The sequence below is a fragment of the Barbatula barbatula genome, assembly GCF_947034865.1.
Source record: "Barbatula barbatula genome assembly, chromosome: 1".
NCBI classification, from domain to species: Eukaryota; Metazoa; Chordata; class Actinopteri; order Cypriniformes; family Nemacheilidae; genus Barbatula; species Barbatula barbatula.
The window spans coordinates 5,733,231-5,751,583 of record NC_136766.1 but is presented as its reverse complement, the minus strand read 5'-3'; the positions used below and the strand labels follow the sequence as shown (position 1 = coordinate 5,751,583).

At 39.3% G+C, this 18,353-nt stretch overlaps 1 protein-coding gene across 1 annotated transcript in view; it reads right to left on the bottom strand.

The window, feature by feature from the left end:
• The window catches only part of phlpp2 (PH domain and leucine rich repeat protein phosphatase 2), a 38,029-nt gene that overhangs the window by 4,389 nt on the left and 15,287 nt on the right, over positions 1-18,353 (bottom strand). The window contains exons 4-18 of the mRNA XM_079460165.1: positions 14,466-14,656; positions 13,984-14,109; positions 12,787-12,941; positions 10,764-10,910; positions 8,509-8,739; positions 6,618-6,820; positions 6,297-6,357; positions 5,210-5,305; positions 4,225-4,380; positions 2,866-3,066; positions 2,611-2,773; positions 1,684-1,814; positions 1,424-1,537; positions 582-776; positions 35-266 (exon numbers count right to left, since the gene is read on the bottom strand). Coding sequence (XP_079316291.1) covers positions 35-266; positions 582-776; positions 1,424-1,537; positions 1,684-1,814; positions 2,611-2,773; positions 2,866-3,066; positions 4,225-4,380; positions 5,210-5,305; positions 6,297-6,357; positions 6,618-6,820; positions 8,509-8,739; positions 10,764-10,910; positions 12,787-12,941; positions 13,984-14,109; positions 14,466-14,656 — 2,402 coding nt within the window. The remainder of the gene's footprint in view (positions 1-34; positions 267-581; positions 777-1,423; positions 1,538-1,683; positions 1,815-2,610; positions 2,774-2,865; positions 3,067-4,224; positions 4,381-5,209; positions 5,306-6,296; positions 6,358-6,617; positions 6,821-8,508; positions 8,740-10,763; positions 10,911-12,786; positions 12,942-13,983; positions 14,110-14,465; positions 14,657-18,353) is intronic.

Genomic DNA, 18,353 nt, shown 5'->3' with positions numbered 1-18,353 from the left:
AGACAAAGCATCAGACATTCAACATAATCGATACCTCGGTAATGATAGCTTTAGCCAGTTTGACACGTTCCATCTCCTCAGAACACTGTTCTAGGCTGAAAACCTTGGAGAGGGCGAGAGGTTGCCCATCTCGACACAGCACAGCCTGGCATGTGCCCACGTTGGCCACGGTGAGGCTGAAGTAGCTCCCAGGTTCAGATGACTCATGATGGATATAGCAGAGCAAAGCAGAGGCACCTAGTTTTTGACCTGCCATGCCAAGTTTTCTGCAGAAAAAAATAATATTATTTTTACCCGTGTAGCTATCCGGGGACATGTGGAATTAGTTGTTCATAACACTACAGTTATTGTAAATAATTTTGCATATAGATTATTTTGCAACACTTGAATCTGTAATTTTTTGTTTTTGATGCGTCGTTATGTTAGGTCTTTATACACCTCTGAAGACAAAGTAGTAATGTATATTAAATTGCATTTATGTCAATAAATCCTCCTAAATATAACACACAGCACCTTTAAAGCATATTGTGTTTTAGTTTTTTTTTCCATAAATAAACAGTCTGGTTTTGATAAAAACACACCTGTGAGACGTACGAAAAGTGTTGCACATGTACACACTGTCCACACTGGAGTGCTGTATCTCTTCTGCTAACACATCTCCCATGGTGCACTGCAGTAGCCTGGAAACTTCCTCATTACGGTCACCATCGAAAATCCCATAAGCTGCCTCTGTACTATCCCCAAAGCGATCCACGGCCAGCACCGACACACATAACCTAAAAAGCACATAAAAATCAAATACACCATCACAATAGATGATTTCCAGTCAAACTTTGTTTTCTAGATCACATTACAAGCACATTTAAATGGTAATGGATACGCCAATATAGGCACAAACACACAAAAGTGACCCCCGCGGCGAAGGAAGAGTAATAAGAAAGGATGGGACATTTGAACCCAGCTGCTTTGAAACCGTGGAGGTAATGCCCTTCACAGGGGGTGCCGGGCACACGAAGGTCACATTAAACATGTAGAAACGGGAAGTTTAAGCCTATGGGAAGCATTCGGCATTTAAAAACAAGATCGTTGTTGATTCTTACCTCTAGCTAACAGCAGCATCTATATGAAAATTGCCATTTCAAACCTGTATGACTTTCTGTCTTCTTCACAACACAAGAGAAGATATGTTGAAGAACGATGCTAACCAAGCAACACTGCCCCCATTGACTTCCGCTGGGTGGACACAAAACCACTGAGACATTTCTTAAAATATCTTCTTTAGTGTTTCACAGAAGAAAGAGTCATATACAGCTTTTGAATGACAGGACTAATCTCTAATGAATTACTATCTCTTTAAGCATACTAACCACGTTTACAAACACACTCTGAATCCGTCACAGTCAAGTCTGCAGACATTACTCACTTGTTCCTTTGACCGCACATCTCAGCGTAGCCATGATTCCACAGGGTGGACGTCCCCTGCGCATCTCCTGCGGTCACAGCTGGTTTTTGGTCCAGCTTCAAAGTACTTATGTGACTGGAATAGAGAAGACAGACAGATGGACAGAGAGAGAAAACAGACACAAAAAGCAGTTAACCACCTGGGTCTGTCTGATCACAAATAGCTTATTGATATCTATCAATTGGATGATGAGAGGAGACAGGCTGTTCGTCGTCTCTCACCTGAAGAGGTTAAGTGTTCTGTGCTCAAGTATTAGACTGCTGTTGCCCGTGAGGTCCAGCTCCTGTAGTGTGGAAGGCAGAGAGTCCGGCAACAGGATTTCCGTCTGCTCATTACAGCTCACGTCTACTAGCTACACACACACAGAAAAAACAACATTGTTTTGATGTTTTTGTATGACAAGATACACTTACAGTTAAAAAACCCCTAAGATCTCTAAGGATAAGTCCTTAGATCATGTAAATGCTTGTTAGTGGCATTTCTGTAATGCAACACAGTTTTCTTCATTACAAATTATAGCATAACAATTTTATCTAAAACACACGAGGAATACAAGACGGAAGAATGAGCTTTGTGCGTTGCAGGGAACACGATGAAACACGTCAATGTCACATGGATTTACGTATTTCTGGTGATTTATAAATAAGTAAATTTTGTAGCTATATATTCTTAATATAAAAAGGGTATCATTGCGGTCCTTCCTAAACTTAAGATCTGCACATTAGTTTTTCCAAAAAAGGGGAAAAACACTAGTTTTGTAAATGACTAAATACCGTGTTGTCAAAGTTGACAAGCACTTTTTAATACTTTATGTTGGTTAAATATTCGCAAAACCCAGTGACACACATAAACCATGAATACTAATTTACATTGCAAATTCATCTATACTTTCCATATGCCATAAAACAATACAGTAACATAACTGCATACATGTGATGAGTGTCCTAATGTATTCTTCTAAAAAGAGGGGAAAACTTTTGATTGGGGGCGTATACGGTATAAACAAAATGTATTTATATGTTTTAGTTTGTTGAGGTTATAGCCACAGTATGCCCATGCATCTTTATAGCTTTTCAAACTAGGGTGCTTGACCCTAAAGAACCTTCCAATGTTTATGCTCACATGTGGTCATCCTGTGACACACTAACCTTGATCTCAGGCAGGTTAAGGACCTCAGGGAACACACCGATATTGTTGGAGTGGGCGATGAGGGTGTGTAGTCTCTTGCAGCTGGACACGGTGGAGGGAATCGCTTTCAACTTATTCCCACTCAGATTCAATTCCTCCAGCACCTCCAGTTTACTGAGTTTACTACAAACATTCACAAGCACAACATTTCGACTTCCAATCCCAAATCTAAGTGTTTTATTGGTTCACATTTTTTACAAAGGCACTGTAGGTACCTGGCAGGGAAGGACAACAGCTGATTATAAGCCATATGCAGGACCCGGAGGTTCTGGTGGCCCACCAGTAGAGCGCCACAGTTTTCATTCAGGTTGTTTCCTGTGAGATAGAGTTCCTGCAAGGTGCTCAGGCTCTCCTCTGATTGGCTGCTTGGTGGGATTGTCTCCAGTGCATTTGCAGACACATTCAGATACTTTAAACTATTACAGAAGAAAAGATAAAGAGAAGTTTATTTAATAATTGGCAATCAATTCAAAATCTAGACAAACTCGTTGTTGGATGTTGCGGATGGTTGTCAGGGCATTGCTATGTGGTTGCTAAGGTGTTCTGAACACGTTTTGGTGCATTGCTACTTGGATGCTCCGGTTTCCTCGACAGCTGCATCCCCAAGTCAAAAGATTCAGGCTTCCTTCCTTCCGCAGTTAAAGTCTATACAGTTTTTAGCCATTTCAATCATGTAAAATTGTAAATCTAATTGCTCAGTAAAAGCAACCTCGACCCAGCAAGCCGAATGATGCGAGGTATCATTCATGTCTGTTGCAAAACCGGTGCAGGATAAACTACATTCCAAAGTTCAATACTAAACGCATTTGCTCTCAGAATTGGCAACAGCAATACTAAAGTTTATATAAACACCCTAACGTCAGTGCAACTTTATATGCAACGTAATCCTGTATAAATACAGCAGATCTTTAATCGAGTCATTCAATACGGTTATTAATTTTCAATGAGAAAACCAAAAATCTGTTTTGTGAACAAACGTCTTGAATAACATCTTTGAAAAACCAAAGTCTCAGAGCGGCTGTGCATCGTTGAGCATTAGAGATGCTTAATGGCTGACGAGTAAATGAAGCCACAGGAAATGAAAGCGCTCCGGGATGTTTCGTCTCATATCTCAGCGTCTCGGAGTCCTCATCCTACAATGTACAGTGCATTCAGAAGAGTCCACGTAAAAGCATATCAGCTACCAACAAGCCCATGCTTTCTGCTGTGCATTTTTAGTAGGCAAATACGTTGTCTTTTTTTAAAAGTGTTTAAGAAAACACCCACACAGCACTAATGGTCACTAAAGAGTTCTTTAATTCTTGTAAAAAGTCATTAAGGTGTGATGGATTGCTCAAGGACTAAAGGCCCACGGAGTGAGGAGAGAGAGAGAGAGAGAGAGAGAGAGAGAGAGAGAGGGAGAGAAAGAGAGAAAGAGAGAGAGAGAGAGAGAGAGAGAGAGAGAGGCAGCTGCACCTGTCACATGCTGAAAGTGCAAGAGAAAAAACAGAGAAAGGGGGAGAGAGAGAAAAAAGCACAACACAGCTCGGAGAGTAAGAGGAGCGGAGAGAGGACAGAAGGAGGCAGTGACCTACTTTAAGGCCTTGTAGAAGAAGCTCTCTGGCAGCTCTTTCAACTTGTTGTGTTGCAGGTCGAGTGTTTCCAGCGGGATGTGGTCGAGCAGGTCAGACAATCTCTCCAACCTATTGTTGCCGGCCAGCAGTTTACGCAGACTCAGGCTGCTCAGGAGTCTGAGAGAACGGTGGGAAAGTGAAAGAATGAGCTGCTGTCCACATAGTGAGCAAAACACGTCAGTAAATAAACCATCGATGCCCAGCCGCCCTTAAAAATGAAATAATATCATTATTTTTTCACCCTCATTTCATTCAATACGTGTTCCACTGAAGCAAGAGTCACATTTACAAGAAATTTTGAGGAATCTCTCTGTGGTTTTGTGGTCATATAAAGGAAGTCAATGGGGATAGGGTTGTATGGTTATCAACATTCTTCAAAAGGTTTTCTTTTGTGTTGTGCAGAAGAAAGAAAGTTATCCACAGATAAAATAACAGAATACAGGTTTGGAACAACATAAGGCTGAGAGCATAAAACAGAACTGTTATAGTCGAGTAAACCGTTCCTTTAAAATACCAACGCAGCATTTTCATGCACATCAAAGAGTGCAACACTCGCAGTTACGACCGGGGCACAAACTTCATTTCGCACATTATCTCATTTGCGCACGGCTTTTAGCTCTTTCAAATGCAAATGACTGAATGTTAATGGAGAATTAGCCGAAAATGTCACCGCTTTCATCACTTTGCGTTGAGATGACAGAGCATCTCATCAAGCTTGTGCTGATGAATGCTGTTGCGTCTCTATTCACGCCGCGCCGGCCGACCAGACAGACGCTTCAACCGACATCATTCATATCAAACGGGCAATTTGTTGAATAAATACATAGAAAATGCTGACGTTAAGATTTTGACATTAAGAAGCAGGAGGACACGATATTTTCTCAGTCTGGGCGGGAGATGAAGGTGCAGTTTACAGACACAGACGCACACACGCAGACTCTCCCACCTGGCTGGCAGCTCAGACAGAAGATTATTGGAGACATCCAACACCTCGATCTTCCTGCTGTCACACACCCAGTCTGGCAGGTATTCCAAGACATTCCTGTAGGATCATCCAGGAAAAGTCAGAATTAAGTCAAGGCCATTTACATGAGAGTATTAGCATTGTACATTGAGCCTGTGCAGGACATGTTGAGCCTCTCATTGTATAAATTAGCTCATGAACATGTGTGACATTACTCCGTTATGGTCGGTGTTGGACAAGTTACTTCAAAAAATATGTAAAAGTAATTAAAAAAATTACAAAATAAAATGTTGTACAATTTAATTCAATTACAAAATAAATAAATAAAATATTACAAATTACAGGTTCGAGTAAAGCATGAAAATAGGAGGTGTATGCTACAAAATGGAGAAAACACTAAACCTGGGTAGCATGTTTATTTAAGAAAAATTTGGGGCCAAAAAGGCAAACTACAACATATCAGGGAATATGGGCTATACAAAAATGCTTGGAAAAACTAAAATAATAGAAATAAAGCACAGACTGACTACAATCTTATCAGTTATATCAGTTCATATTTTTGCTGATCTTCTCTCATATGCAAAACATACAAAATGTTTAAAGAGAAATTTCTCTAAAAACATCATAAATGTTAGAAATATATTGCTGAAACACGTTACAAAGACTCAGAAGTATATAGTTCTGAATTGTGGAGTCAAACCGTTTAACAGTTTTTCACCAATTCTGTGTTTCTATGTTTATAATATATAGACAGTATGATCGGACGCACGCGTCTGGCCCAAAGGTCTGTGTTTGTTGGTCGCTCTGGCTAGTGACTTATGAACTATTCCTCAGGGGAACAACATTCGATTACATTTTTAAAGTTACTTAGTAATCCACTGAACCCAACACTGGTTACAGTGGACTATCAATGCCATTAACATTACCATCTTAACATTGCTATTGCGTTCACATTAAATATGTTATGATTGGGTATTATTCGGATGCTTTGCCCAAAAATGTCACTGGAAATATGGTTATGAAACAGTTTTGTGCACAGTGGGAGTAAACACGTTAATATTCGACTTACCTCGATAGGTCCATGTGTGTTAGTTGGTTGGGAACAGGGTAGATGTTCACTGTGGTCAGACCTGTGGAAGATAACAATGTGACCGCTGTTCATGAGGACCGGTTCATTATCTTGTTTCACATTCCCTTCACTAATTTGCGGAGAAAATATTTTTTTCACACTCATCTTACTAGTGGAAAGACTAATACAATTTTCTTAAATATTTAATAAACACTCGAGCGGCTTCCGCTGGCAAGGATTTAGCTTGGGCCTTCTAAAAATCTGAATGTTTTCCAATTCACAACTGACTCATTGTGTCATGTTGACAGTGTTTTCACTTACGGTTGTTACTGGCGTGGAGTGTGCGGAGCGTGAAGCCGCTTAGCGTGAGGGATCCCAGCTGGTTTCTCTGACAGTACAGGGTCTCCAGACTACAGGTCGAGCTCAGGTCTAAAGAGGTCAGCTGGTTATCTCTCAGGTCTAACTGGGTGAGATGTTTCACAGGCTCCAGGGTTTCGCTTTTAATACAGCGGAGACCAGTTAACCTACAAGACGAAACAAGCTTCATGTCAGCCATAAATAATACTAACGAACATCTGTAAGAATGTTGTCTTTATTTAGTCGTCCTCGTGTCGTTGAAAGCCCTGGTTTTCATTGATTTAAAAAAAAGGGTTGTTTTGTGATTTTCATTTACCTTTAAAAGGATGCCATGCTTCAATAAATAATCGCATTCCAGAATAAAAGTTTGTGTTTACATAATATGTACTGTGCGTATTTTATTTTGTATTTATAAGCGCATTCACATTCATTCATATATTTAGGAAAAATATAAACGTTCATTGTTGGTAAATATAAATAAATACATTTAAATATTTCCTAAATGTGCACACATGTTTATAAATATGTGTGTGTGTGTTTATAAATACAAAATGTATATGCAAAGTACACAGTCAATATGTAAACACAAACTTTTATTCTGGATGCGATTAATTGTGATTAATCCTTAGTCCTAAACAACCAATGAAAAAGTGCTCTCTGATTTTATAATGACACTTATTGATATGGATACATGCAGTTTGTATTTATAAACATGATCAGAAGGACAGACTTGATGTGACTTTACATCATTTTCAACATCCGTCAAATTTGTTTGATTGATTCAGATCTCGGAATTACATTATCCTTTGAAAATGGCAACGACAACTGGGAGCAAGATCTCAAAACAGTCTGTGTACTGTATCGTGTATTGCATTCAGAGGAGTTAGAGATTGGTTATAGGTCAGGTATGAGTGAAAGAGCAGTGACCTTCACAAGAGTTCATCTACATCTCCATCTGTTCAAAGAAAGACTCTTAACCAAACAGCTTCCTGTTACGAAAGATGACAGAGTTCGCTAATGACCATCCCTGCCAAATGACAAGTACATTAAAGGGTTCTGTTGCTCTAAGCCCTCCCGTGAACTTGTATATGCTGTTTGCACTCGGTGTGCCGATGACATCTGCGGATATGAGGAATATAGTGTGTCAAGAGCAGTGGAGTTATCGAGCAAAAAACTATAAGCATGCTGAGGTGACAGACCACCCCCTCCATCGGTATCTCCTTCACCCCGCCGCCACTGCCAAGAAGTATTTCAGACCCCGTGTAAGTTCCCACGACGGCTCAGCTCTGCGTTTTGAGCCCGGCTGGATTTCTAATCCTCAGCAGGTGCAGCCAGTCACCAGAAAATCTGAAAACCTCTGTGTCATTCTCTTTCGATTCACGGACTGTGAACAGTTGTAAAAACCTTCTTTGCTGTGTACGCCACACAATTATACACAATATATTTAAAATGTCGTTCAAAATCTATAGACTGTGGAACACAAAACAAGATATTATGAGAAATGTCTCTGTGGTTTTGTGTCCATACAATGGAAGTCAGTGGGGGCCAATGTTGTTTGATTATTATTATAAATATCTATTATATATATATTACTACAAATATATTTGTGTTGTGCACAAGAAAGTCATACAGGTTTGGAATGACATGAGGATGAGTTCATGATGAAAGAATTTTCATTTTGGCCATCCAGTGCTGTAGTCAATGATGTGATTGGCTGATAGGTGATCTTATTACATTACCATTGAATACTGATCTTGCATTATGCATCAAGTCTGAGCAGTAATAACGTACAGACAGGTGACAGATAGAAAGAGAGAATGAGGACAGAATGAGGTGGATGTTTCTACCGGCTCACCGCAAATCAATACTCTTAATGTGAGTCATTCGTAGCAGGTCGGACAGGTCCAGAATCTCCACCCGGTTCCCGGCCATGGATAGCTTGTCCAGCGCACAGAGCCGCTCCAGCACGCCGGGTATTTGAGGGAAATCATTAAAGGAAAGTCCCAAGCTGCTGAGCTGCGCGAGACTGCCCAACTCCTCTGGTAGAGAATCCAAGCGATTTCCATCCAGTGACAGAGTCTGTAGGCTGAACAGATAACAGTCCTTCATTCACCGACATAAATGTGTGCAGGTTTGTCATCAACATAATAATAATGACTTCGTAGTAAACGCTTTAACACATTCCAAGTCCAGTTCTCGGCCGCTTTTACAAAACAAATTCTGTTTTATAGTCTCTTTAACTGTGTAAACACAAATGCGATAAACTTTGGGGGAAGTTTTGTTATTGTCATATTGCACATTTGTTTTAATGTCTGTAATCTGATTTTGTTGGCATGAGTTTGCTTGTTGGTGATATTTCATTCGATAAGCTCCGGTGAGAATTCAATATCACCATACAAACGACTTTATCCCGTCTGCGTCCATTTATATATGATGATCCATCATGTACTGATAAATGGGCCTTCCCTTCAAGACTAGAAAAAGAGAGGGACTGTTACTTCCAATCGACTCTAGGCGATTTCATGAGACGCACACATCTGGTCCCAAATTTAATTGGATATCAACTGAATTAAAACTACTCAACTTGATTATTTGGCGGAGGTCTACCGGAAGTTAAGTTTTGGCCAAATAACGTTTATTTATAATAACGTTACCCCTGTATAAGTCTGATCAGTTTGTTACCGATCTCACAGAACCAAATTAAACACTTATAAACTCATTTATAAATGCATAAAAACATAAACATTGAATTAATGAATCAGATTTTATATAATAAGTGTGTTGTGTGGCCTCTCGTGGCTTTGCCATTGCTTTAATACAGTGGTGCTCAACCAGGGGGGCCCAGAGGTGCCGCAGGTGGGGTGCGATGGTTCCCCGAACCCTAACCTTTGTAACTCGATTGCAAATTGACGGAGGGCTATGTTCCGTGCGTTAGTGGCCGAGCAGACTCATTGTAGTTCCTTTGCAGTGTAATTTTAGGCTGAGCACCAAAGCTTAAAATCTACAAAGTAGGCAAACGTCCACTCAGGAAGCAGCAGCATTACCTCTACATCATGTAAAGAAACAGGTAGATCATATAATTATGTTTGTCTTATTAATTATTAAGCGCAAGTCTCTCTCTCTTCCGATGAGTTCAGAATGCACGTGAAGGGAGGTTCGTGTAAATAAAGTGCCTTTTCATTTATTTCTGAACTTGGATGGCTGTTTAAAGCTGTTGACCGTTATTAATGCAGAAAGCTTTTCTTTCGTTTTTATCGGCAGGGTTGCTACATTTATAATCTGATATCTTGAGATCAATCTGGTGTTTCAATTCAGGTCTTTTTTGCTTCTTAATATGTTATTTTAATGTGTTTCTCCATTTTTCATTTTTTGCAATTAAATGCAAATATAAACAATATTTTTATTTATTTAGGAGAAATGTTGTTAGTAGTTCACAGAATTAATTTTTTTAATTTTACCTAAACAATACCTATAAATAGTTAGTTCAGATAATCGGAAAATGATAATTTAAATGGTTTCTTAATTTATGTATAATCAATTAGCTGTATAATCCCCAATATACCCTGTTCATCCCACTGCAGGTGTTCCCTGTGTGCTCAGACCTCACCGCATATAAACTGGGTTGAGAACAGTAAAACAAGGCTGATTTCTATGCTTGATTCAATCTAGTGGCATAATATGCATGGCTGAACCTCATACATCTTTCTGGCTTCATTGTCCTCCGCTTGACAGGCTATTTGGTGTCGCACTTGAAAGTAGCTGACTGTAATCGCCTAAGCACTAAGCACTACAAGCCAGTGAAAATATAACCATCATGCAAATCTGAGAATTATTGCTATTATCTCTCGTGATCACATTCATTACGATGCACTTTTCCCCAAATGACCTTCGAGGCAAGTATCTGCTTGATAAGCTCATCAAAAAAAGTTGTCAGCGATGATCCATCAAGAAAATAAATGCAGATATGAGATAAATGAACAAAAGTATGTTCAGGAATATAGATAGGCTATTGTTTGTTCGTTGCTGTACGCTTATGTATTAAGGTCTTTTCAAAACATCAGCTAAAGAAGTGTTTGTATGTTTTGTGACAATAGTGTAATGTGCCCTGACCTCTGGAGGTTGCCGATGCGGTCTGGTAGACAACTGATGCCGTTGCAGGACAGATAGAGTTCAGTTAGGGTCTGGATCTCGCACACCGACTCTGGGAATGTGCCCAACCCGTTGTGAGAAAGATTTAAGCTCCTCAACTGTGCAAATCTGCGGAAATATCAGCACTCTTAATGGACAAGAAGTTAATTCCTAAAGATATGATTCCATTTTGAGACATTAGAAACACTTATACATAATGGAGTCTAACAGATGCACTGAGAGAATAAGCAAATGTTTAGAGAGGGGAAAGAAATAAAGACAGATAAAGCATAAAGAAAGAAGAAAGAAAGAAAGAAAAGAAGGAAGGAAGAAAGAAAGAAAGAATGGAAAGGATGAAGAAAAAAGAATTAAAGAAAGAAAGACAGAAAAATACAAAGAAAGAAAACATATAAAGAAAGAAAGGAAGAAAACATATAAAGAAAGAAAGAAAGGAATAAAGAAAGAAAGAAAGAAAGAAAGAAAGGAATGAAGGAAGAGAAAGGAAGGAATGAAAAAAAGAAGGAAGGAAGGAAAAATAGAAAGGAAGAAAGAAATAAAGCAAAGACAGGAAGAAAAAAGAAAGAAAGAAAGAAAGAAAGAAAGAAAGAAAGAAAGAAAGAAAGAAAGAAGGAAGAAAGGACAGAAGGAAGAATGAATACAAAAATACAAAGAAAAAAAGAAGGAAGGAAGGAAAAATTGAAAGGAAGAAAGAAAGAAAGAAAGAAAGGAAGAAAGGACGGAAGGAAGAATGAAAGAAAGAAAGTAGAAAGAAGAAAGGACGGAAGGAAGAATGAAAGAAAGAAAGTAGAAAGAAGAAAGGACAGAAGGAAGAATGAAATAAATAAACTTGCTAATTCTATATAATCATAGACTGAAAATGACAAAAGAATGAAATGAATTTCTATAAATTAATAGCAAATTCACACATTCATGTTATAGTCACTTAAATTAAAGAACTTTATACATAACGAGTGTAAAATGGAAGCAATGATTGAAAGTGTCCGATGCCGTTTCTTTAATAAACTTGAGTCAGACGAGTCACACCGGATGACTGTGCTGATCTCTGCGGCCTAATTTGCCACACTCCTGTTTCCGGTAACTGCCACAATGGCTTGTGTATTCTGGTTACCACGGGTATATGATGCTGTCAGACCTCGCATCCACCCCAGAGCAACAGCCTGACACCAGAGCAACACACAAACCCGTCTGCAAAGCACAATGCTTTTGCCACTGAAGGATGTCGAGGGGAGATAAAGTAATGACAGACTCACAGAGGAGGCTAACTGACTCAGAACATGTGCTGAGATCTGGGTGATGCCAGCTCATCTCGTGCACATATGCACACGCTTGTGCATACATCACACGCCACAATCACCCCGCACATCCTGCAGCACCCACAGTTAGTAAATATACATCACACATGGGGACATAAGGGAAGGGCAGAATGAGAAAAGACAAGTAGAAAAGGACAGCGACATGCCTTGGCAGAACTAAAGACCATCTAGATATGTGTCAGAAAAGGATGTGTGATGTGTTAGCCCCCAAACAAATAGAAAAAACAAATTTTATCTGCATGAAGTGTTTGCGTTATATTGATGTACTGTGACGAGACAAGTTATTTTCAGTTAAGACTGCTCAAAATTTTAGTCTTAAGCCTTAAGTCTGTGAAACCGGGGCATAATGTCTCGAAAGTGTCTTAAAATGTGCAGCTTTGTTTGTTGTATGGACGTGATCTAAAATGAGGAAGTGTTAGGATGTGACATGTTAAGTGGCCCCTCCCCCTTTTTAAATAATGTGTTTAGTTTACCTCAGCCTAAAATTTGACCACAAAACCTCCACATTGCTCCTTTAAGGTACATCGTTTTTACACTAAAAAACAAAAAACGCCTAGATGCGTAGCTCACTAGGTTTTGTCTTTTCTTCTCTGTATTATGAAACAAAGAGCTGCAAAGTTTGTGGGGATAGATGTGTCTCTAAGAAGTGAAATCGTGTCTGTGATATTCACCTGTTGAAGTTGACCAGTCCTCCAGGGCCATCCAGTCTCATGAAGTTGTGCCGTAGGTTGAGATGCGTGACGTCCTGGCAGTAGAAAAGATACTCGGGCACTTCCTCCAGACTATAGCAGGATAAATCTACAAGGCTTATCGTCTGAGACACCACCTGCACACAATGCAAACATAAACCTCAATAGCATCTTTACGTAAAGGATAATGCACATGGAACATATCTATAAAAAAACAAGGAACGAACCACTGGACGCTGTGCATTTCAGTGATTTTAAGGAATGTTTTCAATTGTGAAACTTTATTAAATCCTAAATCTTCACATTTGCTGAACATGGCATACTGAACATATACTGTACGTGCTTCACCGACATTAATAAAGCTAAACAACACAAATTCAGTTTAAGGAAACGTGGCACATATATTAAACACACATTTTTTTTTAATCTCCATTGACCTCGAAATGTCTTTCTAGAGCACTTTTCACAATTTTGCATTGTTGCAAAGCAGTATTACAGAAAACGATCTGCAGAACAACAGTTAAGACATACGAAAGTACAGAAGTAAAACAAACACACACATTAGCAAAACTATCTGTGTCAGTATTTATTATCTCTTACGTTAAACTCTTCGTTTTCCAAGATGTACATTAGCGATGCACAATTTGTTTTAATAATAATAATTATTATAGTTGCATAATGAAATAAATGTACACATTAATCGTACGTTGAACGCCACCAGTCATGCAAACACACAAACTCTCTCTCATTTATCATGCCGCCTCACACAGCACGCTACCTCAGGATGACCCTCTCACACAAATGTTTGTAAGTGGTTTTGCATTATTCAGCACGTTTCTGATGCGAGGACTCTGGAGATGGTCAGACCTCATTAGACTCCGGAGACGTGGTCGGTGTTCGGAGTAAGACGATTAAGACAAATGAGGACTAACAGAGCACATAGAGCAGGCATGAGAAACCCAAAACAAAACTATGAAAGCAAACATAAAACTTTAAGATGAAGGCAAATGTGCAGCTGTTAAAGCTGCGCGCTACAGGTGGCGGGTACAATGCGTCCCACCGTACCAAACATATTCACATTTTTATCTCAAAGAATTGAAACCTGCTGATCTGATGATCGTGGGTTTCCTTATGAAATCTTAATGCAAGTCTAGATTAGATAAAGCACATCGCACTCACTTTAGAAGCTTGCCGGTGCCAGCGCTGGTAGTCTGCCAGCGTGTCAAAGTTAACGTAGTAGGTCTGAGCCTGAGGCCCGGCCGAGCTGAACATCAGACAGTGTTGTCTCCTCTTTACCTCCTCCACCTGAGCACAGAACGGAGGATATCAGCTATCAACTTTTATCTTTTGTGTCACTAAATCCACTGTGATAGTACATCTGATGTGTGTGACTGTCTGGAAGATCTGAAAGCTTGCCGTCATCGCCACACACGAGTCTGTAAGACGTCAGAATCCTGAATGTACTTTCTTATGTAGTATTTCAAATGAAACGCTTCAAATCTTCGTCATGTTGTGTTCGATATACATATACAGTGAAGAAAAGCAGCACTCTTGAATCATGTTTGTACTAGTCTTCCTCCCCGTTCCTGTTCATTCACAGCTGTGTTGTTGCATCTGCTCTGTGTTATCTGTTCTCCTGCAGGGTGTCTGTGAACCCTCACCTTTCCTCCGACCAGGGGTAGGATGTGCATCTTGCCGGTCAGACTGTCCTTGACCGAGGCCACGATAAGGGAGGTGCCGCACAAGATGACCTTGCGCTCCGCCCACTTATGAAGCTGCGTCTTTCCCTTCCTCACACTGAACACGCCCTTCAGTAAAGTCCGTTCCTGCTGGTCTGCGTTCACCGGTTTCTCTGTGCAAACCACAAATATAAAAAAGTGAGAACATTAGGGCATCGAGAAAAATGAATATCAGCATGTTTGTTTAAATGAATGCAACGATTTACACGTGAACAGTTCACTGGACATACAATTTGCACATTTTATTCTTAAAGAAACAGTACACCCAAAAATGAAAATTCTGTCATCATTTACTCATCCTTGAGTTATTCCAAATCTGTTTAGATACCTTGGCTCTGTTGAACGCTAAATATTATCTTTTGAAGAAGGCCAACAGTTCTGGGACACGTTTGGTAGTCAATGGTGGCCAGTTTGGAAGCATTCTTCCCAATATCTGTCTCCGTGCTCATCGGAAAAAAACTACATTTATACAGATTTGTAACAACCAGGGCCCGTTTCAATAAGGAGGTTCAACCAATTCTAGGTTAAACTTTGAACTTGGTTTACTTAGAAACTTTGAGTTTTTGGTTTCAGAACAGCAGATTTCGGTCAGTTCTATCAACTCTGGGTAGTTTTACCTTGAGTTAAGCGCTTGCTTTCTAATACTTTCCGCTCTGCATACAGTGGATTTACTAATGTGCTTAATATGACTTAAGTTTAAATGAATAAATAGATAAATGTAGCTATCAACAAACAAAATAATCAGTAAAATAATTTATAAATAATAAAATGTATCATGTTCTCACTCCTTACGAGTGCTCTAGTGATGAGTGAGAGACACCGTGGTGTATAGGATACTCGGTTCAAACCCTGCTCAGAGCAGTTTTGGGTAGGAACAGCTATATGTCAAAATGAATTGTTTATTACCTTTATCGCTTCGTTTGTCTGTATTTATTCATTTCTTTATTTAAACACTTTATTAAGTCATATCTTTTCCTATGTAGAAAACTACCACATGTAAGGGAAAGAATATGCTCTGATGTAGTACACAGTCATGATGGCTGATGTTATTGATGAATGGATGATGAGTTTTGCTATATCTAATTCACCGTAAAGAAAAGTTTCACATGGAAATAACAAAATTCCAATCGGGTCCTAAATTGCTCCACTGAAATCAAAGTACATCCCTATGAATGAATGCAGCCTCTTCACATACAGGAATCCTCTATAAAATCACACATGACATTTTATTCACTGTATTATTGAACCACTTGCGCTTTAAAAAGGGGAGGAGATGGAAATAAACTCTGTGTTTACCAAAGAAAACCTGCTCATGACCAGGTTAGGTTACACAGAGTAAGATACTCCGGTTACTGACTGACTGAGTATAAGTTACCTCTCTTTTAAGAAACAGGCTTGAGTTACCTCGCTTTCGCAGGTATAACTTACCTCACATTCTGAAACGGAAAACCCAGAGTTTAACTCATTTCAAGGTTGATATACTCAGAGTTTTAACTTAACCTCCTTTCTGAAGGGCCTCTGGAGGGTGAGTGATGACAGCATTTTTATTTTGGGTTAACTGTCTCTTTAAAGTGATATTAATGAAACCACAAAACAGAAAACCACTCACTGCCTTAGACTGAAGCACAAAATTCAGTGCATCTCTAATTCATACATTGATTTTTATCGAATACATTTTTTTCCTCAAAATGCTTTGTAAGTTATAAATTGACCTGCAGTACCTGGAAATGTTGATTCATTTGTTTATATTGTATTTAAGACCTTTTGCCTTTGTTTTTATTTCAAATGAAAAACAAGGTTCAAGATTCAAGACCTTTATTGTCATGTGTACAAGGTCAAATGATATTCTTATTTTTTCTCCTTTCAAGATGGGCTAAAAGGCCATGTAATATAAATCACAGTAAAACATTAAAGATTATATCAAATATAAAAATCTAAGAGAGCATATAAAAAAGATCAAACCTGGAAAATCAACTTTGTGAATAAGAAAACGTGTAAGCAACAATTGAGGTTCAGGAAGAAAATAAGTCCAATATGTTTATATTACTTTACCTACTGTAGCCTAAATGGTCTTTCATTCGTCATTTTTTATACCTTGCAGGACTATATATTTAGTTTGTAAGTTTGCAAAATAGTCCTGTGATAAGATGGTATCAGTCGCATCTGTAGCATAAATGCAACCTCATCTTTAATTTTTGTGTTAGTTGTTTGTTCAAATGCATAACCCACAGCATCAGTGATATTAAAAGAGATGCTCGCTCTAAATTCACTCTTAAAGGGACAGTTCACCCGAAAATATTCATCATTTACTCACTCTCAGATATTTCCAAACCTGTATCCATTTCGTTGTTCTGCTGAACACGAAGGAATGTATTTGGAAGAATGTCAGTAACCAAACAAAATCTCATCCCCCATTTACTGCCCTAGTGGGGATAATAAATAACATGTGAATTACTGACATGCATTCCTCCAAATATCTTCCTTTAACACACACAAAGCCTCATGTGGGGGCCCGTATGTACGTGCATCGACATCCACGCGCTAATGTAGTCCATGTGTAGTGTGAATCACAGACCCTCAGTGGGATACGGGAATCAGGTGAAGAGGTCTGCCAGTAAATGATGTCACACGTATTAGTCAGCTCATAGTAACAAATACACACTTACTCAGGAAACCTTCAAGCGTGGAGTAGACACTGAAAGCCAAGTCATACATATCGTCCACACACAGGTAGAAACATCAATAACCAAAAAAGCGTGAAACTGCCTAGCGGTGTATTCCGCTAACGCTACTCATTTACTTTGAATGGGTGACGTCATGCGTTGCCGAACTTAATTGTGGGTCCTTCAGCTTCACGTTACAGGCGCTAGCCAATTGCGTTCATGCAAGACCAGAGAACAATGTGATAGGCCGTTGTCACAATGGCGATCGCGTCGGCCACGCTCCATCAAGCGTTGACGCCCCGTACAGACAAGATACATTTAACATTAGCTGTGTAACTGCTTTTAAAGGGACACTGTTCAAGCAAATATGAAAATCCCATCAACCATTGACTACCATAGTAGTATCATTATGAATTTCCTTTATTTCAACACAAAAGACGATATTTTGAAGAATGTAGGAAAGAAATAAGTTCTGGGGCACTTTTGACTACCATTATAACTTTTGCTCCTATGGTAGTCAATGGTTGGTTACTAGCATTCTTCCAAATATCTTCATCAGATAAAAGGAATCTATACAGATTTGAAACAACTCGAGTACGAGTAAATGAAGACAGGATTTTTATTTTTGGGTGAACTGTCCCTTTAAGTAGTTTGTGCATGTAGTCCAGTTCTCTGTTTTATAGGGTCTTCTAAACTTCGGTAATGCGATAGGTCATTCAGGTATTTTAACGCATATTTCAAACTACTGCAAACTGTGAAAATAGTTTTCGTGATGAGTAAAAAACAGTGCATGGTCAATATGGTACAGACCTACTTTTACAAACAATGAAACAGCACAGAAATGCACAGGTTCACAGTGAAGCAACTCTCACACAGGTACACATCTCTGAGGTCTCTGCTAAAGTGTTCTCCTCCATATGCAGCGGTCAGCCTGATGAACGAGTCAGGCTTTTGTAACATTAAACTTGCTTCGCTCAATCTAATTATGTAGCAAGTGGCGGGCGCCGCTCCTCTTTGACACCTCTGAAGGGCACATCAAACAAACAAGCCCGCCGCTCTGCCGGGGGCCGGACGCTCTCAGGTTAATTGCTGGTCCAAACTTTTCTTTCCTAACACCCTACTGGGCCCTTAACTTTATGAGGAGCGG